Here is a 25,951-nt window from a genome sequence, read left to right on the forward strand (position 1 = left end):
TTCTTGGATCCTTAATAATATAATTTGTTATTGACAACACCAAGCATCGTCTTCATCTCTCTTCAATCTGCAGCAATTGACCTTTTCAGTAAAAATCTACTTTCCATTTCTCAGAAAAGAAAAACAAAAGTAAAAAAGACAAGCTTTTTCTGATGAGGCTTTACTGAGTAAAGCTGAATACTAAACACGAGAAAAAAAGTGTAAAACAAACATTTTATTAACCAATGCATAAAACAGCGTTACAATCATCAGCTGACACAACAGCTCTAAAATGTCTATAAAAGGCAAAGCTATGCAGAAAATATGCAGTGAAGCAAACTACCTAAACACATGAACAGAGAGTTGTGGACGATGCAAAATCATCGACTGTCATTTCAATGTCTGGAGGTCGACTACAGAACCATGATGTCAGGCTGTGTTACAGTTGGGGCAGATAATGGTTATGAAAAGGTGACACGTGATGTTTAACTTGTTTCAACACATCATTAATTGTTTGCTGATGAAACTAATGTCATGATTTAACTGTCAACGTAGTTGTTTGCGAATGTATTTCTGAGACAACACATGTGGGCACATAATATATTTCACTAACACTACTTAATGATATGTTAAGGAAAATGTACACATATAACATTTAAGTCATACAATCAACAGCCACAGATGAAGTCAAGGAGCTCGGTAAAAACTCTTCCTAGTTTTTCAAATGATGTCACTTTTTTAAAATGTTATTTACAAGGAAGAAAACCTTAATAGATCATTACAGAAAGAATACTTTACATTACAATATCTTGTGCACTGTTAAAAAAAAGGTACAGACAAAGATTAGACTTAAATGAAGGTGATGTAATAAAAATCTGTACGAGTTTTAAGAGGTTCTATTAAAGACGCTGCATTATCAGAGAAAATTGAGTCCATTGTACTTTATGTTTGTTGCTACCAAAAACTACTTCATTAGAAATCCAATTAGTGGTGGTGCTGACATAATCTATGCTACATTTAGTATTTACATGAAGATGAATCTTTTAAACAAAACTTAGAAACACACACACTTCAAAACATAGCTAAAGAAATGTCTGAGGCTAAAATAAGTCACAGCACATTCCACTAAAATCTATCTGTAGTAAATTACCAAACAGAATAGAAAACTGTCGGAAAAAAAACAAGCTGAGAGCAATTTGAAACCTGGGGTGCTCTCCTGTAGCGACATCTTCTTGTGGACTATACCACGAATGACGACTTCTGTTTGAAATCCCTCTGCAAACAAACATATCAAATAAATATCACCAAGAATCCAAATAAACGCATAATAAAATTGTGATATTAAGATTTGAGATAACAACAATGCATGTGATAGCTCAAAAACAGGCAGGTTCATCCTTACGTCTTCATCTTCACCGCCATACAGAGATGGAGGCTGGTAGACCACGTTGGGCTTTGGTTTGCTGCAGGAATAAAAAAAAACATGTTGAGGTAGTGACGGAGATGAAAGATCGGCTTGTTGATTATCTGCTAAAATCCAGGAAAAAGAATTTTAAAAAGTCAATCTCTTACCTGTCACTCTTCTCTGCGGAGGGGAAAAGGGAAACACCATGAGTAGGATGAAGTATTTGGTACAGATTGAAACACATACAGCTGTTTTAACTGACAGTGATATGACTGTGTGTCATGGAGGACATGCTTTATGATGATGGGACCAAGCTGAGGTTTAAAGGAGTCTTCAGAATCTTCTTTTAAGTGGTGAAAATTAAAAGTGAAATCTAATAATCCAGAATATAGAAATGCAAATTTATACAGTGTAACCTACATATTATCACAGACTCACACTGTGGGCTTCAATCAAGTCAAAGTAATTACGACAACACGTAATCCCCTTAATCTGGGGTCTTTAGGGGGATGTGAATAAAGAGCATTACGTTGCCATGGCGTCAGTGAGTTTGCAGTTAAACTTGTGGCCTTTTTTGCCTTTAAGTTTACATTAATTTGGCAACAGGCACAATTAAAGGTTCATCAAATAAGCCACTAACCGTAACTGTTTGTAGAAGTTACAATACCAGCTCTGATTCTGCCGAAAATGCTGGATAGTGTATCGCGAATATGTGAATCTATGTACCAATCTGATGCCACATCTTTAAAGTGTATAAGATCCAGCAGTTGCAGATTTTTGTTTTGCCTTTAGAGAGGTGAACTAGAAGTGGTTTCCGTTAGTGTAGCGTTAGCCAGAGCAACATAAAACGTAGGATTTTTCCAGACAACCCTCTTCCAAAGGTTTGTTGAAATCTCAACATTGAGTATGAGAATATTGATGATCGTATCAAATGCTAAGATTTAATGCAGTGTTGAGCACTTACTTGGCAGGTATCCTTTCTTGTGAGCATACCAAATGCCTAATGCCAGCAGGGCCAGAAGCAGCAGAAAAACTAATACCCCGGCAACAATTCCTCCAGTGTTGAGGTCACCTTAAAGAAAACATCACATTATGAGGATACATTGAATTACAGTGAAGTGGTAAACTAGTAACCTTTCATTAAAAAATGTTTTAAAAAAATTAAAACTCAAACTACTTCAGTACCCAAACATAAAAAAAACTACAAATGAAGATTGTGTCTTTCTGATTAAATTTGATGATATACTCTATTGATAACAAAGCAGTTTAATGTCCTGTAAGGGCAGTCAGACCACTGACCGGAAGTTGCTAAATAATAAATAAATACAAAATATTTTTCTCACGGAAAATCTCACGAGCTGTTGAAATGAAAGTGAAGAGCACTTACGGACTTCCATTTTCACTGTTTTGCAGCGCTGAGGAGGACCAGCATCATTGAAAGCCTCACAGAAGAACGAGCCTGAGTCGATCTTGGCTGCTCTGACAAACTCCTGAGCAGACAGACATGACACGTCTTCAGTTTAAAAAGCCACAACGCTCACAGTTAAGATGGAACAAAGTAATGGTAGATAAGAAGCTGACCAGGTTGCCATTTTCTGGGTTGAGCTTGTAGGTGTAATTTTTGAAGCCAGCAATCTTGTGTGGATCGGGGGGCAGGAGTGTGGTATCTTTGTACCACCTGTATTTGGGAGGTGGTGAGCCAACGCTGTCGTGACAGGTCAGCATGGCTGTTTTGCCCGTTGTCACTGAGGTGGGGATCCTGCACAGTGGTGCAGATGGAGGCACTGCAGGACATAATGTTCAGTTATCAGCAGGTCTACTCATGTACATTACAACTCTCAAACTCAGGACTTTAGTTTATCTCCAAATATCAGTGATTTCACAGTGATGGGTGTTTGGGTGGAAAAAACCAGAAAGGCTTGTTTTCACAATCCTTACCCTCAACAGTCACCTTCACCCTGACTTCCCCAAAATGCCCGTTGCCAGACACCTCACAGTCGTACACTCCGTTGTCAACACGGGTCATTTTGGTGAATCTAAGATTGCCGTCGTACAGCGTCACTCGTCCGGCATATGGTGCTGCACAAAAGGCATTGCATTAAATAACATAAGGAAAAAAATTGGGCCAAAGCTTCCTGATTCTCTAAAATTGTTATTTGTTAAAGTTAGAAACTTTCAATCTGCATCACATAAACACAGCCTGTAAATGGCAACTGAATCTGTGTGCATCGTCACAATTGATTAAGACATTACAGAATTGTATGAGACAGAATGTGTGGTTGCAACGCACAAGGATTTTGCCAACAATTATCTGTCATGTATGGAAATAAAAAGAATACCTTTTTTAAAATTTCATATCAGACGGGTTGAGATATGAATGTTTTGAGAAATGGAACACGTGTGCATGGATAGAGTGAGCTGAACTAATTTTCTACTAATTTTCATTTCAATCTTAAATAGCAGTTTTTGAGATATTCTTCTAAATATAAAAACGGGACAATAATATGAAAATATTATAATAAGTGAGAAAAGGTTTGCATAGACTGATAAACAAAAGAGAGTAACTTCCAACTACTTACTTGTTGGTTTTCCGTCAAAAATCACATACGACTGTGAGCCTTTTAAGTCCTTAAATTTCCACTCAACTCTGGCATTTGAACCAAAGTCCCCCGAATAAGTGCATTTTAGGTCAGCTCCTGAAATAACAAACATACCATACCCATATGGTCATTATTACTACAAGTGCAAAACTGCAATACAGATCTCCAAAATCTTTTATCTCGACCGCAAATAATCATCATCAAGATAATACCAGCAGCAAAGGTTTTATCAGCTCAAGATGGATAATCGTTACACTCCTAATAATAATAATAACAATACAGATAAAACACAAATCTACACGAGACATCAAAGATGACTTCTTTTTATTTATTTAAGAAAACAATCACAAAACTTTATTTATGACAATATAACTATGGAATGAAAATACCCAGAGCTTGAAAGAGGCTCAGTTGTGTTTTGTCTTTGCTTTCACAATCATCTCACAGAGCAATGTCCATACAAACATCATGATGACGACAAACCCTCCACATTCAAATTCATTGACGCTCTCAGGACTCACCATCGTTCTCTTTCACCCGCACATCTGCATTACTGGTAGTGACTGTGAAGCCTCTTACACCTAAACACAGGGACATAAAAAACACTTATTTTAGTGAACAGATATTTGTGGAATAAATAAATTCAAGCTAAATACTGAAGGGGAAAATATATTATTCACAATGTACTTTTACACAGGAATAGTGAATAGGAATATTTTTTTAGATAGTGAAAAGGCTCAGTCACTTTTTGGGTTTCCTGATGTAAAAGACCACAAGGTGCTGTGTGTTATTTCTCATTTTCTGTAAGTGGAGCAACACCTTTCAATCTCGATGAATATCATCATTCTGATTATTAGGCCGATGATAGCAGTGTTCTCTGTGAGTACTGCAGCAGCACCAATCCAAAGCAGACAGAACAGCCATGTTGTATTTACGGGGTTGGAAGGGAAACCTGTATTTTTAGTCTTCCTCATATGAGGTTAGAGCCGGATTTAAAAAAAACTCTATGTTGAAATATTTATGAGACTAAAACACAAAGAGCAGCCCTGGATATTGAGGCTGTTGAACTGAGGCTGTTGGGATAGAAATTAGCAGAAATTCTTGACTTTTCAAGAATAATGTGTGAAATTGCTGCTGTCAGTTTTAAAAAAAGTAAATAGAGCGTGACAAATACATAATTTGGCCAATATGAGTCTTTCAAAGACACATTGGTATCAGCGTTCAACAATATGCAAGATTTCATTTACCTTAAATACAATAAAAAATGCAGTGTGCATTCATGTAAAATAACATGTTTTGTATATTGGTTTGTATTTTCAATATATTATTGATTTAATTGGAAGCAAAAATGTTGTACTATACCTAATATTGGTACAGCAAAGAATAAATATCAGTTGAGAAAAAAAACACTGGTTCCTGGTCAGGAACTATTTTATTATTTACAGGATAGTAAATTAAATGAATGATCATTTGAGGTCAATTTGCCCTTTGAGAAAATGACCCTCTGTAATACATACTTCCTGATATTTTACAGACTAAATGGTCGATTTGTCAAGAAAATTATTGGTTTGTGAATCATTGTGAAGATAATAGTTAGCTGCCGCCTTTCAAATCGATTTTATATCACTCCCAGACATTAAAGATCTACATGTGTGTTACCAATAAAGGAAAAAAGGTATGATCACAGCTCACCATCCTCTCAAAGATCACATTAAAAGCACTTGATCAGAGAACACGCCCCTTTTAAAACAATGCGTGCTCACGAGCCATCTGGGTGTGGACAACAAAAATGTGGCTTGCTCTCCTTTGCTCAGCCAGAAAACTTCCTGTGAAACCATGAGCAGGTGTGACTGATACTTGGTCTTTTCAGGCACGAAGGGGCTGACACCAGACACGGGGGGGACTAAATCATTCATGCACACGGAGGCCAGCCTGTCTGTCACCTCATTTATGCATCCGTTGCATCACTTTACATAACATAACATTACACCGCTGCCATTACATAAAGAGTTTGGAGTGAGACGATTCAACTGCCACCTTGTTGTTTGACAAGTAGGAGAGAGATTCTACGACAGAGAACAGGAGCCAGTTAATCATCAACTGCGTGCTGAGTCATTCATTGTGTACATTACACAGCCCACAACAAAATGACAAAGGCAAGGGCCTTAAATTTACTTGAGTTGATCATTCAAATTTACAAGTGGCACTTTTATTGTACAGGTGCTTCAAAGACAGAGCCCTGCAGACATTTTTTACAGCTGGTCTCAGGTGAGATATGGCAGCACCGTCACAGTTTTGGTTTGGTGGAGCGAGACAGAGCTCCAGTGTAAAGTGAAACCAGAGAACTCCATGATTTCCTTGTTTGCATACTTTCAGAGTTTCAGCAGGGGGAGATAACATTACTTTCAAGGTGATCAGATTAGAAAGCAGGGTGCACTGATGTGTAGGTCAAACAACCTGAAAATTCTTCACGTTTTAGAATACACATGGCGTCATTCGCAGCTACTTCAAATAATGCATTCGTTCACCCGAACAAATTAAATCTGAGTACCTGGACCACGTAATGAGTTTCACCATCAAAAATTCAGAGGGGAAGTGCAGAGAGAGCTGGGCACCTGGGTCGTGTTCCCAGTTTTCACTCTCTTCACAGGATGCAGTTCACGTGTGAGATCAATGAAAAACTTGGCAAAGAAGGAATCTAATCCACGGGGACGTTCAGGGAGCTCAGCATCCACCCTCACTAAAAACATTATGCTGTAATCTATCTGTGCAATAAAACGGCTACTATGCAATCCTGTTAGTCTATATATTCTCATACTCACACTGTACATACTCTATTTACACTGGATATATTATCTCTATTTTAATCCATGTTGTATCTGGACCCTGAATCTGAATAATAAAATGAATGATCATTTATTCTGTTTATACAGTATGTTTATATTACCTTGTGTTTATATTTCATGTACACGCATTGACCACTTTTACTTCTGTCTATTTTTGTTAGTGAGTTTTAGTCCGTTTCCCCATTGTGGGACTACTAAAGGAGCATGTGATCTTATCTTCAAACTAATAATCTGCACAGTTGGAGGAGGAATGTGAAAATGTAGTGAACCTTCATGCTGTTTTAGTTAAGCACAGTGAAGCTCTACTTCAGTGACCACATCACAATGGCATTTATTCAAAGGAGGAACTAAGAAATCCCCTGCTTGTGTCCACATATTTGAGGGCCTGGTGCATCTGTTGCACAACACCTTGTTTTGAAGAAAACATCAAAGATTAAGTTGTAAAACAATTTACAACTTATTAACAAAAGCAGTTTTATAATTATTGTTGCAATTTAAAATGTAAATGTAAAACAAGTTCACATTGTTACCAGCCTCTTTAACCTTAAATAAACAAAGCAGGTCCACCTGTAGTTTCCAGGATCAGGCCGCGAGGTTCACATTGACAATTAAAGCAATCTGCCACAATGGACACTTGGCTGTCGTCATCATTGGTGTCGTAAAGTTAGAAAAACAGAAGAACACATGTTTTTAAACGTTTTAAAAGTCAAGCTGAGTTGAGTTTGAGTAGAAACCTCTCACCTGTGGCTGCGCACAGGAACAAAGCGAGGGGCAGCAGCCCGATGACGAGCATGTTTGTTCCGATCACACGACGCAACAACTCTCCTGGAAACCAACAGAAAGTTTCAAGAAACGAAATGAATGTTCCTCCCGTCGAGTGAACGTCTGGTCTCAGATATTCCCCCGGTTTTTTATCCGCTGAGTCGACGGTGTCCGCCTGTGAGCACCGAGCTCTGTCCTGAGGAGTCCGCCCAGGTAACAACAACCAGCAGCGGGTGACTTCCGGCTGCCTACAGGTGAGGGGAAAGAAGACGAACAGGTCCGACTGGAAACTGAGCAGCTGAAACCTGAAGAGGAGGAAACAGCTCGATTCCACTCACTCAAAGTGACATGGATTCACACTCAGGGGAGGATTCTTCTCTCAGCTGTGAGAGGAAACAGCTGTGACACACTGTTTTCCTTATTTGTATGTATTTCATCTCTTTCTCTTCTCTCCCCGGACAGATGGGATCCATGAGGAGTCAGAAGAAACATTTGATTTTCATTCATTCTATGTGATGTTTCGATCTTTATCTTGATAAAAGTCACTTTTATTTTTTTAAGGACTTTTTTAGTTCACAGCATGTGATCAAAGTGTAGCCTATTTCTAGTGCATATGAAATACATTGAAAGTAACCACAAAGACACATATTTCTTTCAAGACAAATATATATACTTATATATGGAAGAGGATTAGGGCCACTGTGGAAAAAAAAAAGTAAGTTCTGACTTTAAACTCAGAATTCTGAGAAAAAAGTCAGAACTCACTTTTTTTTCCCACACTGGCCCTAATCCTCTTCCGTACTTATGTGTTACATTGCTGTATATGAAATTTATATTACAGGTATTAATACTATTGTTTTACTGATCCATTGAGCCGTTAAACTAATAGCAACGTCATGTGCACCAACTAAATAATATGAATTAAGTCTTAATGTTAAAAACAAATAAGCCAATATCTGATGGTTACTCCAATGATGAGAACGACAAATAATGATGATGGAATTTTGAAATTTTGCAACTTTGACACAACAGCTACAGTGGATAAATTAAAAAAATGTTTTTCAGTCAGTTAATTTCCTATCATGTCGTCTCCTCGTTTCTCCTTCTCTGAACACCTGTTGTTTCAGTGAACAGTTTCTCTTTCCATTCTTCTCAGTTTCTGTAGATAAATGACAGGTTCCTCTGTGTGAAATGCACTTTGACCAATTAATGATCTGTAATTTGATTCATATCTACTGCATATCTAATGTCAGCATAGGCTACAGTAGATATACAGTATTTACAAAATCAACATAGGCTATGATGTGATTAATTTCTACACATGTAAATTAAATAAATTCACCAAAATTAAATAGACAATGAACATAAAACACCTGATCGCCTGCAATGTTCAATAAAGGAGAAACAAGTTTGGAAGTGAAACAGTTGAACCTCGTTGCTTAGAATGCAGGTGCATTATTGTGTAATGTTGTTATGTTATGAATGTGATTTATTGAGCAACATGGAGACTCAAGTGTGTGAGTCACCTTGTTCAGCTTGTATAATTGGCCACAAGGGGAATGTTGGGTGCTATTACTTTAACTTTAATGTGCACATATTTTTCTGCTGACTCCTTAAAATGACAGAATATTCACTTTATGGTCAAAAGTATACAGAATTTGGGGTGCTTGGGCATTTTTCATGATTTGGCATCAGCCCCTTATTTTCATTGTGCAGTAAAATAAGTCAAAGTGCTGTAACGCAGAATTTAGACTATACATCCAACTTTTTTGTTTCAACACAGTAATATCAACAAAAGGGATTTCCCAATTTTGTCCATAACTTGACTGGACATCACAGAACCCTGACCTTAGATGAACTGGCCAACTAGCTTGTCACAACTTACCAAAGCCAAATGTCAGCACACAATATGACTAACGCCTTTAAATCGCTTGAGCCAAATCCCTTCATCCAGGTTACAAAATCTTGCAGGATTCTCAGAGGAGCAGAGTCTGTAGTAGCAGCATGTTAATGCCCACGGTTTTCGAATTGTTGGTGTGAAGTTCTCGCGTTCACTTACTCTACTTGGCTGTCTGCACACCTTTGTCAATATTGTGTAACTAGGTTAATGTGGGAAATACAAAAACACATGCAAAATCCCTAACCCTAACCTAACCTGACCTCAGATAACCTAATTTAAGATTACCCATCCAAACTTAATCTAACACAACCTGTCCTATCCAAACCTGTCATAACCTAACTAAACTAACCTATCCTACCCTAAACCAACCCATAACCTAACCCAACCACACCAAACCTATCCCAACCTAACTCATCCTATCCTAACAGAACCTTTTATTAAATCTTTTATATTTCTTCATGTCTGTAAAACACTAGTACAAAGTGATTTAAGTGCTGCCCCCTATAGGACAGGATAAACTAACTCAAGTCAAGCACACCAGACTTCATGCACATACATATTTAATTATCAAGTACATTATATTTGTGTTTGAGAAAAAGAGTCTCAACTCTCAGTTGAATGATTCAGTTTGGTTGGTTAGTCTCATTTGACAAGCAGTTAGTTTAGTGTCATCATACAATACATACAGCAGAGCTTTTCAGTGCATTTAAATGCTTGTGCTTGATCCACACGCCACCTACTCAACTATATACACAAGTACAAAATCTTTTACATGATGAGAGAATACATTGCACCATAAAAAGCATATTCAGTGTAAATATATAAATAGGACCATCGATGTTGATCTGCCCTTTAGCCCTCGGAGACATTCTGTGCACTTACGAGCCTCGGCTGAACATGGATCATGTGTCTTAGGCACAAGTGAAAGGCAAAATAAACACTGAGTGTGTTTCGGTTTTCTATACGTCGTCTCTTTACGATAGAATGGAGACTTTATTGCTCATGCATGCTTCATTAACTAGTCAGAAAGTTTTTAGCTTTAAAGTTTTCGCTTCTCTCCTCATCATCAGTTTGATCCCTGCCAAAGCCAAAGGTGCTGCCCTGCCCAGCTCTTATCGACAAATACAACACAATCTTCCAGCAGAGGACCTGTGTGGCCCAAGGTCGCCTCCTTCTCCTCTCACTGTTTGGCAGCCAAGAAAGAGACACGGGGGACAGATTTCAGTCAGGCAAAATAGATTGCTTATTTTAAAGAGCGATGCAACTCAGCAATAATGTCACGTTGCGGGGTGCAGGGTTGCATTATTACCGAGCTGGGAACGTTTAAAAGGCTTAAGCAAAAGCAGTTTTTAAATCTTTCTAAGTCATCCATCGTATTTGCAGCCCTCATTGACAAGTTTTCCACCTTGCTATTAAGACTGGAGGCTAAGCTCAATATCTTTGATTACGTAGAGTAAAATCAAAAAAGTTATTGAACATTGATATTAATGATACAGAATATAGAATTTCAATTTGAGGACTGAGTCACATTCATGCTTTTTGATCTTCATCCTGTGAACCACATCTGTGGTCTGTACAGGTTTATACGGTGTATTTCCACAACTGATTATATGTAAGTGCGCCGTAGAGTATACAGAGTATGCAGCAGTAGTACGTAGTGTGCTTACTATTGGGAGCATGATGCTGAGTATGCAGGCTTGTCACATAAACGCAGCATATATAGTACATACATTCAGTTCCACTCGTTGCTCTTTGTGCATACACACAACGTGTGCTAAGGCCAAATGCAGTCACCGGATGATTATGGGTGCAGTGTTAACGTATGCTGCAGTTTGGCCCCTCGTTCACAGCCAGTGAATTTCCAGCAGCATCGGAAGTGTCATCAAGGTCAGCAGTAGGCCACTGCAGCTTTGTAACAGGACACTCCACGCTGAGCAGGGAAGGAGGAGCTCTGCAATAAGACAGAATAATACAAGTTCAGAAGGAGGAGCGTTTAGTTTGGCAGCAACTCAAATGTTAAATGTGCCTGACAGGATGTGCACAGATGTGGTTAAAAAAAAAAAACGGAATCGTACTTTTCTCCACGACTGAGGTTTTGGACACTGTGGCCGAGTTGGTCTGTTTGATGTTGCAGGTGAAGTTGGACTTGCCGTTGGGCAGGTTTTTAAACAGCAGGCGACAGTTGTTGCCTGGGAAGATGCGAGCTCTGGCACGGTTTTTGAAGGGGGCGTGCTGCTCCTCATCTGGGTCGGTGGTGTCGAGGAGTCGCTCACCCTGTGTGTACTTGCAAAAGACTTCTGGTGACTCACCGGAAAGAGCATATTTGCAATCCATCCGGAGGTTGTGCTCGTCTATAGAGCAGTAAGTCAACTGTATTACCCTCTGGGCTGATGCAAAGCCTACGTACAGTGTAACACAAAGATTATGAGATATTAAATTCATATAATCAATACCAGAGCAAAATATTCAAGAAAAAAAATAAAGATTTGAATAAAATTCTTCATTTACAGAAAAAGAACAATAAATCCTCTTACCGAAGAGGAAAAATGTAGTAAGGAGGAACATTCTTGCAGCTCTCCTGAACAAAGAAGAAGAAAAGAGAACAAGCCTTAAGAATAGTCAGAGTTACAGCTAACTCAAAGCAGCAGTAGATCCTGCCCGACTTTTCCTTTTGCTTGAACGTCTTAACATTATTGAGGTTCTGAGCAAATAAAGCCGACTGTGCCGTAAAGAGTAGGGGGTCGGGTTTCAGAGACGGGATACCACCATATCTGCAGCTCTTCTTCACCCACGGAGGTGAGTGTAGAAAAGTCAGTGTACCATATTAGTCAATAACAGCCTCAGTGTTTGCGCTCCACAGGGATGAACTGCAAACTTCTCTGGTGAATTGCCAACATTGACGCATTCCTGTGGGTTGATTATCTGCCCACTGGAGATGTCAAGAAAACACACGGAGCACTTCAGCAATCCAAACCCACTCGCACCTTCATTCATACATTTGCTTTCGTGCTGACTCCGATAATATCATTCAGAATAAAGGAAAGCAAGGAGATCATTCTGAATGACACAGTTAAATACCGTATTTGATCCTGCATGGCTGAGATTCAGCATATGTGATAGTATATGAATCACTCTCACCTTGTCTGATGCAGTTTGAGCTTCCCTCAGTGCTCTGCAGTGTGATGCCGGGGGTAGATACAGTAGAGGTCGGCTTATAGAAGAAACATAGGAGAGAGAGGGAGGGGGACAGAGGGAGAGAAAGGGAGGGGGAGAGAGAAGGTGGGAGAAAATGCTGCTCCAGTGAGGGGACTTTGGGGACGTCTCTCTGTATTATGTGAGGATTTCTATTGATTTGTACCCACTGTTTTACAGGAGGACACAGGCTCACATGTCAATACTCAAACGTCCGGCCCCATAATGAAAAGATGGAAGTATTGCACTGAGGGATGGATGAGCTGAGGCACCTCCGCTGATGTTCTACGTCTCATTATTCAGTGAGGGAAAGAAGCTTCTCTCCCATGGCAACAACAAATTATAACATATACATTTTAATATAAACATACAGATTAATTCAATACATCTATCACACACAACTTATATCTGCATACATTAAGAAAACACATAAACTAAAGAACACACAGAATGATACAAATTTGTGTTTGAGTATTCTGTTGTAGGCTTATACTAGATAACTATGCAAATATTACACAGTAACACCGTGGTACATTTAGACTACTGAGAGCTCTATGTGGAGGCCACAACTGATGCATGTGTGGCTCACGAGGTAGAGCGGGTAATATCAAAACCAATCTATTGGTGGTTTGAACCCTGGCACCTCCAGTTTGCATTTCAAAGTTTCCTTGTGAAAGATACTCAACTCGAAATTCCCCATTAGCTGCGCCGACAGTGTATTGTGTATATCTGTGCTTTATGAACATGTGAGACCCAGACTGCAAAGTAATTTGAGTTATTGATAAGACTAGAATGGACTAGAAAATCGATATTTAAATACAGACCATTAGCATTTTACCATTTAACAATGCAGAGTAGCCTTCACACTTTACCAGGTAAATTTGAAAAGCATCATTTGTTCACTTCATGCACTAAGATGACATTTTACTCCGACCTTTACAAAAATCTCCAGAGGAGCTAAATCAAAAAATGCTAGAGAGAACAGGGATGTGAGCTCAGGTCGGAGGCCAAATGTCAGCAAAGACGAAGACTTGAGCTGCTATTACTGTTAAGTATAATGAACTGGTTTTTTTAACAGATGTCTGTTTGAATATTACCCACATCTGGATCTTTTTTATATTTTAATCATGATGTAATTTATAACATATAATGATAAATGATTGGTTAATCGATTCATATGGGGAAGCTTTAGGTCATGTCTATAGTCCTATTGGAACCTGGCTATATAATTGTTGACCTTGATCTTTGACCTATCCGCTCTAAATAATTAATCAACTGGAAATTCCCTCACAAGTTTTATTCCCAAATCAAAATCTGTCCTTGTATTTTTACTTACATCCTGGCATAATGCATTCACTCAAACCTAACCATCACTACTAAACGCCTAAATTCCTAACAATAAACTTAGTTCTAACCTAACTCATTCTGTACCTCTCACCATTAAGGCAAAAAGTGTAGAGTGAACAAAATGTCCTCACTCTGTAGGTTTTCTTACTCAACATAGTCCTCACAAAGATATCTGTACAAGAACACACACACACACACACACACACACACACACACACACACACACACACACACACTTCTCCTTGTTAAATCCACTGAGCTCGTCTCACCATGTCCTCCTGTATCCTCCTCTTCCCTCAGCTCATCCATTTTGTCAAGGTCCTTCCTCGACAGTGGCTGAACAAGGACACTGCGTGAAGTGTTGCTGACTTTTCTGAAAGGCACAAACACAGCAAACAATGAAAGCAGAGGATAATTACCATCTTACATGATATTTTATTCTAAATATTAACAATATATATTGATTTTTTACTCATCCGTCTCTTTTCTTTGAAAGTCAGAGGCAGAGAGAGCAGGTGTAGTGATCCCTGCCAGAGGTATTCATTAGAGATTCCTCTGCTGGATGCTGCTGCTGCTGATTCACTGCAGATGAGGCACAAAGCCATTACATATTCTTCTTTAATAATACACAATACATTAGAACTGATATAAATAATACATTCAATCTGCAGTATTTATTAAGTCACTGGCTATTCAAGGTTTAAAGGTTGTTCTGGTTTGAACAGTTTTACAGAATTCCTAAAGAAACTGTGTCTCACACAATCAAAGTTTGTGTGTAGGTCTTGTGTGTTTTTATTTTGACTCTCCTTTACTCTACCTCAGAGAAAGACCAGCATATGAATGAATGGTTGTCATTAGATACGGCACAGGCTAAATGCTTCCGTCACATTTTTTATTGTCATATTTAGACTCTATATCGGTCTACCAACTAGGGTTATTTTGAACACACCCCTAATAATTGTCAAAACATTACAAATATACTGTATATTATATGAATTTCTAACATAGAAATAACAATTCATCATCTTGCAATATAAGTTTCCATGTGTTAAAATATATATGTATATATATATATATATATATATATATATATAAATTGTTTATATTCCATGTCAAAGCTTGATCTACGCAGTATGGCTGAGATCTTTGTGTCCCAGTGACCCAAAACACAACACAAAGTGGGTTGTCTCACCTGCAGTTTGTGTTGTGCTGCAGTCAGAACAGCACATCCAGGCCTGCTGTCTGTGCACTGTAGTGGGACACAGTGACAGGACAGTTTCCATTTTGTGTCTGAATACAGACAGAAAGCTTCTTGTGTGTTCCTAATATGAATCCCTGAAGGTGTTCTGCGGGCTGCATATTCAACTTTCTCATGTTGTGCTCTGCCAGGCAAAGAAGCTGTGTAAAGGTTATTGATCTGATCAAACAGATACCAATCTCCATGGTGCTACACCTGTGTGGCACAGCCAGATTTACAGTCTCTCATTGAGAGTTGCTCCTACTAATCCTCTTTGATGACAATATAACATTTTCACTGTACATAAATTCAGGTAAAGTAAATAAAATGCAGCAGTGGCCTATATGTATTTTCCAAAGGGAACTGGATGTGTATTAGGTTATAGGACTATGTAGGCAGAGAGTAGATTGTTGACCTACTTGTTCATCTTTTATTCCATCTCTACCTAACACATTAGGTCCACAGTGAATTTCTATATATATATATATATATATATTTTTTTTATCATTTTGTGATGCCAAGTTGATCAGTTTAAGAGATGTGTATGTTTTCCACATTCTACTTATACATAAAACAACTTTTTGTTTGTAACCAAAACTATAGTGGATGCTACAGAGAGTATTTGGACATTGTTTTTCGTTCACTTTTTGTTAGGTCTGTGTTGGTCTATTGAATTCATTCACCATTGAAACTAATTCCCTGGATGCTAATAAAAGTGAAATAAAACTAAATCAGTTCCTGAGTGATTTGGATTGCAGATGGTTAAATCAAATTACACACTGCAGGGGGTGTGAGAGTGTGTCACACCTTTCTTTTACACTAGATGCCACCAAAACCTTTGATTGCTTTGTCACTTTTTGCGTTGGTGCCTTCAGTTTTTTCCCCTGCAGAGGGAAGTGTTCCTTTGCACCAAGAAAACGTTTGTCCTATAGTACACCTATAGATGAATTGAAAAATCGATTGGTTATTTAAAAAAATAAATACACGAACATCTCAATACAGTAAAAAGACCAAAGTTCTTGTTTTCTATAGAGATATCCCAATGGAAGCACTTACAGTAGGGAAGCCTTGTCACTATAAGCTTGAGTCACACACAAGAGAGTAATGAAATCTGAGCCCAGAGTTTTAACTTTGTTTTCTGATAAATGGAAGAAAATCTACTTAAATTTTTCCTCCAAACTTGTGCCTCTGCAGTCTCCGGCCAACTGCCTTGCAGGCTTCAAACAATGCTTGGCATTGATCTTTGCTCTGCTGTCCCCTCTGAGAATCTTCTTGTAATCTTTCAGCAAATTCAGTGTGGCCAGAAGAGCGCTGTAAGAGAAACAGAAGCGTTTGATGGCTGTGGTGCAGATGCACTGCTTCGTTGGGCACAGGCCAAGAATGTTAACCGCAACCTCCGAACAGGCGAACAATGTCCCTCTGAATAGCACGGGCAAACTGTTGGATAATTTAATTTTGTATACTGTTGGAAATCCAATTGTCTCTTCTCGTCACCCACTCTCGTTCTTTGGGGAGATCACAATTGCATTCCAGCATCAGCTCATAGAGAATTCCATCACGTGAGGTGTCACCCCTGAACAGGATCCCCTTGCTGCCCAGGAATCTAAAGGACAGAAAAAGTAGGGGTTCCAAAACACAACGTGCGGTTTCCTGCTGTTTGGAAAAAGCATCGAACAAGACAGAATTTATCAGCACATTCCTCAAAGCAGCGTCTTTGAATTGAATCGGTGTGCAACTTAGATCTTTCGTGTTCCTTGAATTTTTCACTGGCTTTACACCACTTTCCAAAGCATTCTGTCACGAATGGATTGCCTGCCCTAAAACTGTTTGCACTGATAAGCTTTTTCCCCCAATCACTTTCAGGCAAGCAAAACAGACAACTCGAGTGGTGTCAGCAACGTAATGCAGCCACTTCCACTTAATAAACCAAGCTGGTTTGAATGATCGATTAAAGGTTTCCATCCCAAACCATCCACTGGTCTTCTGTTGTGCTCTTTTTAGAGGCTGGTGATTTACCAAAGAAATCTACCTGATGATGCAGCTACTATACGTGACTTCCCGTATACCATGATGCATTGCATTATTTATATGTAATAATTATTCAGTATTTAATCATTTCTAAAAACTTCCCCAGGTAATAATTTCTTTGTAAGTTAATGAGAACAGAAAAATATTTTATTAAATATTACATATTACATCTGTTTTTATACATCTTATGGGATATCTGCCTTTTCCAACAGGGGGTGCTGCAGCACCCCCAGCACCCCTACTTCCCACGGCACTGGGCGCTGCAACTCCATCTCCACACCGGGACCAAACACCAGGTGAGACCGAGCACTCTGCATCCACAAAGGCTGAAAACCAGACGCAGACATGTCAGTGTAGAACATGTCATGTTATCAGATCTGTCCTGCATGTGTCCGCTGGTTGTCCGCCTGGCTGTCCGGCCCTGTCCCCTGCAGTGAGGACAGACTGTGCGCATACTCACAGAGAGGGAGAGGGGAGCTCGGTACTTTGCTGCAGTGCACAGTCTCTCTGCATGGGCGTAGTCGTGTCTGCATTCAGGCTGCAGGGAGAGCAGCTCATCCAGGCTCCACACATGCGATGCATGAACGCAGCAGCAGCTTGTTGACACTGTCTGCAGGTTATCGTTAGCATCCTGTGTTCCTCATGCTGTGATCACTGTGCTCTGGGCCTGCGTCTGCAACTTTCTCATGTCGTCCCATGTTGAACTCTGCCAGGTGATCTGACGTGGCGTGCCAAGGTTACTGATCTGATCGGGCCGATCACCATGGGGCTGCACCTGATCACCACCGCCTGTCTCCTCTTTGCCAGGATCACGATAACGCATCAGTCTCACAGTACGTGTCATTCCATGTAATCTTTTATATACAGTATATGATCAGGCATGGCATACGTCACATGTTACATGCCGGGAAGATACACATGGGAGGTTGTTGTGGCCAGAAACCAAACTCTGGGATACTGCTTAACATAATTAAATGCCCACATTAAGTTATATTAATACATCTTATGGAAATCTAGAGTAACTGTAGTTGGCCCATGTGCACTGTAAAACAGTTAGATACATTTACTGAACAAATTTTACATGTATTTTTTCTTGTACATTAAAATATACTTATTGGGAATTAAATACTTTTATTGAATCAGAATTATGGATTTTATATTACAGGATTATTCAATTCCTTAATTTTATTTGTTGAATTGCATTTAGTTCTATGAATATATATATATATATATATATATATATTGCTGAATGTAAGTATTTATATCTGTTTAACAAAATTCTATAGAAGTGTTTCTGAAGAGTTTGGTAACTTTTGCTGCCAGACATTTTACAGTGCAGTCCTCCATATCAGGCTAACAGATACAAATTAAATGCTACTACACGAAATGTACCATTAGCCAGTTTCACCACATATATTAGTTAAGATTTATGTATAAAGTTTTACTGGTTTTATTACGATAGGGTAAAGTTATTACAATCCAACTTAAAATTAGACATTGAGATGAATATAAATGAGATGAGGTCACGTGAGTAGCAAAGGTAGGTTACATCATCCCAAAAGCTCTGTATCACAGACAACACTCCGACTTTTTCCATGCTCATATTTTCAAAGCTAATATGTAATCAGGTAATTATTGATCATGGAAAAAAACCTAAAATTAAAATAAATATCAGCACAGACTCAAAATATTACAAAACTGTATACAAAAGTCAAAATATCTTAATCTAAACTTTTTAGAACATTTTAAAGCTGAAATTATGAAATCTTCCAAATGTATTATTAATTTTATAGTAAAAGAGACTTTTATTTCAATATTTTCATTTCATATACTTTTCAAAAGGTTTTTTACAGCTAGGCCACCTCTTTTCCATGTTGATTCTAAGTGTTCCTCAGAGAAATACACACAACCCTGTGGAGATCAAACACAATGACAGACATTTCTGTGGTTGTTCAAGCCAACAAGAGCTAAGGTTAACACAGACTCTTCACTTGCCACAGAAACTGGCCTTTAGCTAATTAGCGGCTATAGGTAACATGACAGCAGAGCTTTAATACCAGTCTTAATAATTTCACTAAGAATTTGTTCATAAATTTCAATCCATGTCCATACATATATGTATACATTTATTTCATAATGACTGGATTTAAAACAATAGTATAAATGTTTGCAAGTTTAGAGCTGAACGTATTTTTGTTAATTCATTCAGCTTTTTCAAAACTCATACAGACCTGCATAATAGATTCAAGACCGTCATAATCATAGTGTGTACTCTGCATCAGTGACTCACTTCCTGCTCACATCTCTTTCAGTGAACTCAGTGTATATGTATCTCTTCACTCCACGTGGGCCCCAGATGTTTCCATGTCTAACTTACCTGGAGAAAAACGTCAGGGTGGACTGCGAGTTCCCACCCACTTACCAGGTCCCTGGCCCCTACTGTGAATACCGGCAGGACAGTCGGCTGGTGGGCAGCACCTACCCCAACGCCGTCACCTACGTGTCCCACGATGACCGCCGGAGGAGCAACGTCAGCCTGGTCACTCCTTCTCTGTGCCGCCTCACCTGGGCCCCGATGGATGACGAGAAACCTTTCACCTACACCTGCAGAGTTTACCAGGGCAGCAGCTGGAAAGAGAACAGCATGGCTGTGCATCACCGTGAGTAGAAATCTCATTAGGACTTTTCCCTTTTGTTTCAGTGGTGGATCTACACCTTTTCTAAATCAGGGGCCATAATAAGGGGCTGCAATTTACAGCAAAGGGTCAATTATTTCTCCTACACATTTCCTGATTCAGTAAGGTGCTCAATTAAGTCATTACTTGTTTACTGTTAGCTCTATAGCTTTGATTCAAAACCACACATCATTGAATATAATTTGAACATTGTTGTCTGTTCAAGCAAATTGTGCTCTTCAAAAAACACTGAATAAATAAACACTCTCTATTGTCAATAAGTGAAGGTACTTTAATCGTCAGTCCCCCTGGCCCCACCCCTGGATCCGGGAGAGCGTTCCATCTCAACAATGACACAAACGACATCTAAACCCACGTTCTGCTCTTTCGCAGGGATCCTGCCGATCTGCTCTGCCATCAGTGTTATGTTCCAATCTGCGCCGTGGCTTTTGTCCCTGGTGATGTCACTTCCTGTCGCTGTGGGTCTTCTGAGTCCATGAACACCCTCTCACAGGGTAACAACTCAGTGGACATTTTTACATGTTTGACTCACAATGGGCTGAAACGATGTGGAAGGATTTTAGTTTTCTGTTATTTTAATTTTAGGCAAAAGAATAGAAGCCATGAATGCACTACGAAATACATACGACTGAATTAAATCAAACCTTGACTTCTGTTTAGAAATGTATCTTTGTGGTGAGAAAGATTTTATGTAACAGACATCATTATCACCACAGTACCTTGAACAACATTGTTTCACAATGCTATAAAAAGAAGAGAGGAATCATGGAGAAATACATAAAAGCAAAGTAAACAAATGCAGCAGTGAACACTGTTCATTTTCTGTTTTAACAGCTATTTAAAAAAATCAGATTACGGTCTTTTGAAGTGCTGTCTCGATCAGGTCTTCCTTATAAATAAGATACATTGGGACCTATATCTGTAATAATCATTACGCTTTTAGATTTAAAAAAAGAAAATGATGCTTCTTATAGATTTATATTGCACCTTGTTGCAGTCCTCAACACAAATATGTTTAATTAAATTATATATAAAGACTTATAATATATAAAGAAATTCCCTTAACACATATATGGTGCTGCTGTAACATTCAACTGTATGTGACAAAGTGGAGAGCCCTTTGACTGGATGTATTGTTACCATCAAATCTTTCACTTAAGAGTGAAAACATTGCAGCTTTTTGTGTCATTATATAATTTGCATTGTTTTATGCTATGTGTTAACACTTTGCTCACCTATATTTACAATACAGTAATGAACATAGACAGGTAATGAGATGGATGTCATGGCTTCTGAATAATAAGTGCTCAAACACTGCCTTTCCTGCTAGCAATGCTAACAACTTCAGTACCTTTAAAGAGAATTTAGAAGGTATCTGGTTATAAAACAGCAGCTCAAACAAAACCAGTTTCCCCTTTGGACAGCAATAATCAATCAGCATTGTAAGTAGACAGCGACGTCGACACACAGTGTTTCACTCAGTGCTTTGATGCTGTAGTGGTAATTTCAAGAGCAAAGTCAGCGCTGCACGTTCTGAGATTTAATTCCACACATGCAGATGGATGCACAACACATCACATACATTATGCGAAAATAAAGCAAAGTGAAGAAGAAACATCAGTGATTTGTACCCGTTAGTCGGATCACACATTATCTAACAGTGTTGCATTGTCAATGCTACAAAACCAACAGTACAAAAAAATGTTTTTAAGATGAAACGATAAAATGAACAACATAAAAATTTGAAATAAAACATTTCTATTCTGCCCCATAGAAGAACAAGAAATGCAGACGAGGAAGAGGTTTTAGCTCTGCAGCCTCACAATCGTAGAGAAACCACAGCTCACTCAGTATCACCTCAAGTAATTACTGATGGATAGTCAATACATTGATAGTAAGAAGAAGAGATGGTGGAGGTTTCATGTATCACACAGTAGATATTCAATCCTGTTATAATCCTGGTGTGTTAAAATTAGTCCAAACTCTCTCCATGTACAAGTACTTATGTGTTAATGTTCACAGTATCACAGTGTGTAGTATAACAAAAATATTGGAGCCTTGTCTTTTTTAAAGTCGCTTCCATTTGAACTTTTATATTTACTTCAATAGTTAATTTAACCTTCATGCTATTTTTATGTCACATTTAGAACTAGAATTGTGTCCTCATTGTTTTTCTGCTTTATGTTGCCATCATTCTCTGAAGTGACACTGCTCAGTATATTTTGCATATAGTGGCACTACGAATCAAAGTGTTCTTATATTTTTCAAATAGACAAGTCAGCGGATTTTGTTGATTTTACTCCATTACCAAATGAGTATTAAATGCTGTAGCAAAACTATAGTAACAAATAAAGGTTATGCACAGTAAAAAAAATCCTGTGTTTTCTCTTGTTTCTGTAAAATATATGTAAAAGTACATTTAAGGTGATACAGAGATAGTGGAGAAAGTTTTTCTCAGTAAGGGAGGTTTAGTTTACACACAAGATAATTATTCTCAGTTGAGACACTTTAATACTGTGTTTGGGTCAATGTTCATCCTCAGCATGCATTCAGAGTTTATTTTCTGTCTGTGGGGTAACTATTAGCCATTTTCAGACATGACCTGCGAGTAAAATCCTTACCCCAAATCTCTGGACTCTACCCGCAGTTTGCCTTTCATACATGCACAACATTACAGGGCGTTCTATGCACAGATGCATTCACAACAGCATCTACATGCTAGGAGGCCAGGTGAAGAAAGTCTGTAGAAACTGGGAGGCTCTCACTCGGACATTTGTGTTCACACAGGCACCTCCTCCAGAGAAACTACAGAGGATCTTTGGGGTTCAGTACATGTCTGAAAGCAGCTTTTGACTTTCTGGACCACACATCTCCACTTCCTGCCACTATCCAGAAATGAAGCCAAAATATCGAAGATACGAATGCCACACTGAAGCCAGGGTGTCAAGGTCCCAACGATACACATGCACGAACAATCGAGAGTCACTCTCAGCTGTCAACCTTTAGGTTTCACCCTGTTATATAGCATTTAATAACTAATCAAAACCATTTATCAGAAATACGAACCTGTGATAAGAACTACCAAAAATAACATAATTTGGTCATCTTCCATTCACTAACATGGAGGAGGCAGGGTTTTGGCCTGTACTGCAACCAGCCACCAGATGGTAGCCTTGGCAAATGATGAATGTCAAAACATATGGACATGTCCAAGACAAAAACACACACGTGAATAGTTCAAACTAAATCTCAATGACATTATATGCAAGTAAAACATATAGAAATATGTTCATGTTCAGCAGTGTCGAAAACGGTGGAAAAATGTCTTTAATGTCAAACCTGACCAGTGTTTCCACCTCCAGTGCATGATGGGATATAATTCAGTCCCACTTACTACAAAAGCAAGAGTCTAATTCGTTTTTAGAATGATAAGTTTTGAAAAGCTCTCAAACCTCAAGCTTTTTACCAAACACATCTCCATGTTTAACTGAATGTCATCCTTCGTCCTGCAGGGGGAGCTCTTGTTTTGCACCATAATTTAATTCAAGTTATACAACTGTGCATCAGGATCCACATGTCATTTTGAAAAACAGATGATACAATATAAATAATAATACAATGTAAATAATGATAAGTACTATTTAGGTCCAGGACGCTCGTATTTTGCATCCTGTCATGAATTAGTGGAACATTTAAACTTAACACAATGTTCAGAGCTGGACAGTGATGGGAAGTAACACAGTTCATAAAGGTTCCTTTATTTACTTTACTATTTACATTTTATACATCCTAATAAATCTGCCACCGTGTAACCAGAGGAACAATTTATACTTTCTATGTCACTATCTTCACAACATATAGTTACATTGCACATAGGTCACGGTGCATCGTTACTGATCAATCTATGCAGTGCTTATATGCATGTATGTGTAATTTCATGTGTTACAATGGAGCATTGTTACACTGTTTGTAGTGCTACTTTTTATTTCAGGAAAAGTTCAATACTTCTTCCACCACTGCACAAAAATCAAACTATGAGCTGTGAGAAAAGTCTGTTACAGAAATGCAGTATAATGATGATAAACTCATCTCAGTCCCTGAAGATGTTTTCAGCAGAAATCCAGATCAAGCAAGAAAAACTGTGTTGGAGCCTCCAAGCAGCACATGATACTGAGCAGCACTTACTTGATGTTTGCCAAAATGACACAGTCACACTCGCTGGCTTTCATTTGCACGCACACACACATTCATAAAAAAAAAGGAAGAATTTTGTTATTTTCAAGAACTACATTCATTATGATCAAATGTCAACAGTTGGTTCATTACATTCATTTTTTAAGTTTAAAGCTGAGCAGTGAATTCATGCATGAAAAGGGACCCTTGATGAGCAGCTACACCAATACAGTAACTGATGGTGTGACTTCCCTGCAGTGGTTGTTCACGCTGTAAAAAAGAAAGCTGTGTGTATTTCACCAGACGGTGTTCTAGTGTCTCAGTGTTGTAGCGGTGTCACATTTTAGAGATTTTCTGACATTAATTGTTCACACAGAAGCTGAAAAAGGACAATGGTTGAGGAAACGGGGCCTGTCCGAGAGAAGACGTCCCTCATGTGACGCTCAAATACTGTGCTGCAGAACTGAAACACTCATATGTTGAAGATGTGAAGAAGAGACAAAAACTGACATTGAAGTCACTTCCTGTTGTAGTAAGCACTGCAGTTCAGAGAAACATGTGACTTTTCTGTCCAACAGTCTCCTCATGAAACATTTAAATTGTAGATCCAGATTTTATTTTGGATCTGCAATAATTTTTTTTTTCCCCTATCAAGATCCGTGAAGTATAAATCTCTGATAATTCCTCTGACCTTTATACCACTTCCCTCCACCAAGTTATGATAATCCGTCCTGTAGTTTTTGTGAAATACAACTAATAAACAACAACTAACAAACTTTTCAGCAAAGATGATTACATTAATGCAATTGTGATGGTGTACATTGTGATTCTGGATGGAGCTAGAAAGGAACTCTTACTATGTCATATCTGGGACTGAGATTTGCTGCATTATGGGAAGTGTAGGATCTACCCTGCTCGACCACTCTTCACAATATCAACCGATTGTATCCAAATTGACACAAACTGAGTCAATACTGGGTTAACTCTACCCAGTACCAATGATCTGAGTTGTGCTATTTTTTTATTAGTGTTGGCTTACTTACTCATTCTGAAACATGGCCACCATGACCATGTCTTAGGCAAGACAACACTCAAGAGCTGGCGTATATTATAACACTTCACATCCATGTTGTTTTTTAGTTTGGGTAAATAGTCCAACAGTTGAAAACAGTATGAAACTAGAATAGCATTCAATTGTAGTATATGTCTGTAAAGGCCCAACAGTTCTAACATCCAATCAAGCTGCACCAAATGAGAGTCACACACTCATAGATATCATTTATAAAAATCTGTCTGCCCCCCCCCTCGAGCTCCATGAATTATCTACCCACGCCACATCTTTTCATACATTTCGTAGAAATCCCTCCAACACACCGTCCTGCACAACCTTGCTCACAAACCAATGAGCCCACAAACAAAATGAAAATATAACCTCCTTAGCGGAGGTAATAACATTAGGGGGCTTAACATTATAAAATTATTACACTGAAATTATAGATTATCCCTTCAAGAGGAAAAAACAAAACAATAATGTCATCTACCAATTTATCAACCATCTTCTCTCTTATAGGCGTAAAAGCATTTGATTTGATTCATTCACCCAGAGCCATGATCCAGCTCGGTCACAGGTAACCACTGTTGTTTGCACCCATACAACCGACCTGATTTTTCTCTGTTTCCTGTTCAAACATTATACGACTCCACTGATCAGCAAGCTGCTGTCAGGTTAACCTCATCATGAATTCATCTCAATCTTGGCCTCCTTCTGAGAGACACAGCAATGCAT

At 38.6% G+C, this 25,951-nt stretch overlaps 3 protein-coding genes across 7 annotated transcripts; 1 reads left to right on the forward strand and 2 right to left on the reverse strand.

The window, feature by feature from the left end:
* Positions 1–194: 194 nt before the first annotated feature.
* Positions 195–8,150, reverse strand: f11r.1 (F11 receptor, tandem duplicate 1). 2 transcript variants are annotated; one of them, XM_020085813.2, is made up of 10 exons: positions 7,572–8,150; positions 4,506–4,565; positions 3,964–4,080; positions 3,323–3,463; positions 2,966–3,168; positions 2,772–2,874; positions 2,349–2,456; positions 1,552–1,564; positions 1,382–1,442; positions 195–1,254 (listed from the first exon to the last, which is right to left on the reverse strand). In XM_020085813.2, the coding sequence occupies exons 1-10, from the start codon at positions 7,621–7,623 to the stop codon at positions 1,219–1,221; spliced, it is 894 nt and encodes a 297-aa protein (XP_019941372.1). In that variant the 5' UTR covers positions 7,624–8,150; the 3' UTR covers positions 195–1,218. The 2 variants fall into 2 exon arrangements, with proteins under 2 accessions (XP_019941372.1, XP_069395584.1); XM_069539483.1 differs by lacking the exon at positions 1,552–1,564 and having other exon boundaries at positions 2,345–2,456.
* Positions 8,151–9,836: 1,686 nt separating this feature from the next.
* On the reverse strand, positions 9,837–14,979 carry thy1 (Thy-1 cell surface antigen). Of its 3 annotated transcripts, none has more exons than XM_069539904.1 (6): positions 14,504–14,979; positions 14,301–14,404; positions 12,631–12,703; positions 12,027–12,070; positions 11,568–11,891; positions 10,018–11,443 (listed from the first exon to the last, which is right to left on the reverse strand). In XM_069539904.1, exons 4-6 carry the CDS (start codon positions 12,055–12,057, stop codon positions 11,337–11,339), a joined length of 462 nt encoding a protein of 153 aa, XP_069396005.1. In that variant the 5' UTR covers positions 12,058–12,070; positions 12,631–12,703; positions 14,301–14,404; positions 14,504–14,979; the 3' UTR covers positions 10,018–11,336. The 3 variants fall into 3 exon arrangements, with proteins under 3 accessions (XP_069396003.1, XP_069396005.1, XP_069396004.1); XM_069539903.1 differs by having other exon boundaries at positions 12,631–13,000; XM_069539902.1 differs by lacking the exons at positions 12,027–12,070; positions 12,631–12,703; positions 14,301–14,404; positions 14,504–14,979 and having other exon boundaries at positions 9,837–11,443; positions 11,568–11,934.
* Positions 14,980–17,468: 2,489 nt separating this feature from the next.
* On the forward strand, positions 17,469–24,940 carry LOC109628394 (uncharacterized). Of its 2 annotated transcripts, none has more exons than XM_020085477.2 (4): positions 17,469–17,592; positions 18,010–18,129; positions 19,609–19,956; positions 20,365–24,940. In XM_020085477.2, exons 1-4 carry the CDS (start codon positions 17,484–17,486, stop codon positions 20,469–20,471), a joined length of 684 nt encoding a protein of 227 aa, XP_019941036.1. In that variant the 5' UTR covers positions 17,469–17,483; the 3' UTR covers positions 20,472–24,940. The 2 variants fall into 2 exon arrangements, with proteins under 2 accessions (XP_019941036.1, XP_069396006.1); XM_069539905.1 differs by lacking the exon at positions 17,469–17,592 and adding an exon at positions 17,642–17,912.
* Positions 24,941–25,951: the final 1,011 nt, after the last annotated feature.

Source organism: Paralichthys olivaceus, chromosome 15 (genome assembly GCF_024713975.1).
Source record: "Paralichthys olivaceus isolate ysfri-2021 chromosome 15, ASM2471397v2, whole genome shotgun sequence".
Lineage (NCBI taxonomy): Eukaryota > Metazoa > Chordata > Actinopteri > Pleuronectiformes > Paralichthyidae > Paralichthys > Paralichthys olivaceus.

Coding starts and splice junctions, on each gene's coding strand:
- f11r.1 (XM_020085813.2), bottom strand. CDS start 7,623: ATGCTCGTCATCGGGCTGCTGCCCCTCGCTTTGTTCCTGTGCGCAGCC. Junction 4,566..7,571: donor GTTCCTGTGCGCAGCCACAG/GTGAGAGGTTTC, acceptor CCCTGTGTTTAG/GTGTAAGAGGCTTCACAGTC. Junction 1,255..1,381: donor ATGGCGGTGAAGATGAAGAC/GTAAGGATGAAC, acceptor GTTTGTTTGCAG/AGGGATTTCAAACAGAAGTC.
- thy1 (XM_069539902.1), bottom strand. CDS start 11,934: ATGAATTTAATATCTCATAATCTTTGTGTTACACTGTACGTAGGCTTT. Junction 11,444..11,567: donor AACCTCAGTCGTGGAGAAAA/GTACGATTCCGT, acceptor GTCTTATTGCAG/AGCTCCTCCTTCCCTGCTCA.
- LOC109628394 (XM_069539905.1), top strand. CDS start 17,657: ATGTCATGTTATCAGATCTGTCCTGCATGTGTCCGCTGGTTGTCCGCC. Junction 18,130..19,608: donor GATAACGCATCAGTCTCACA/GTACGTGTCATT, acceptor CATCTCTTTCAG/TGAACTCAGTGTATATGTAT. Junction 19,957..20,364: donor CAGCATGGCTGTGCATCACC/GTGAGTAGAAAT, acceptor GCTCTTTCGCAG/GGATCCTGCCGATCTGCTCT.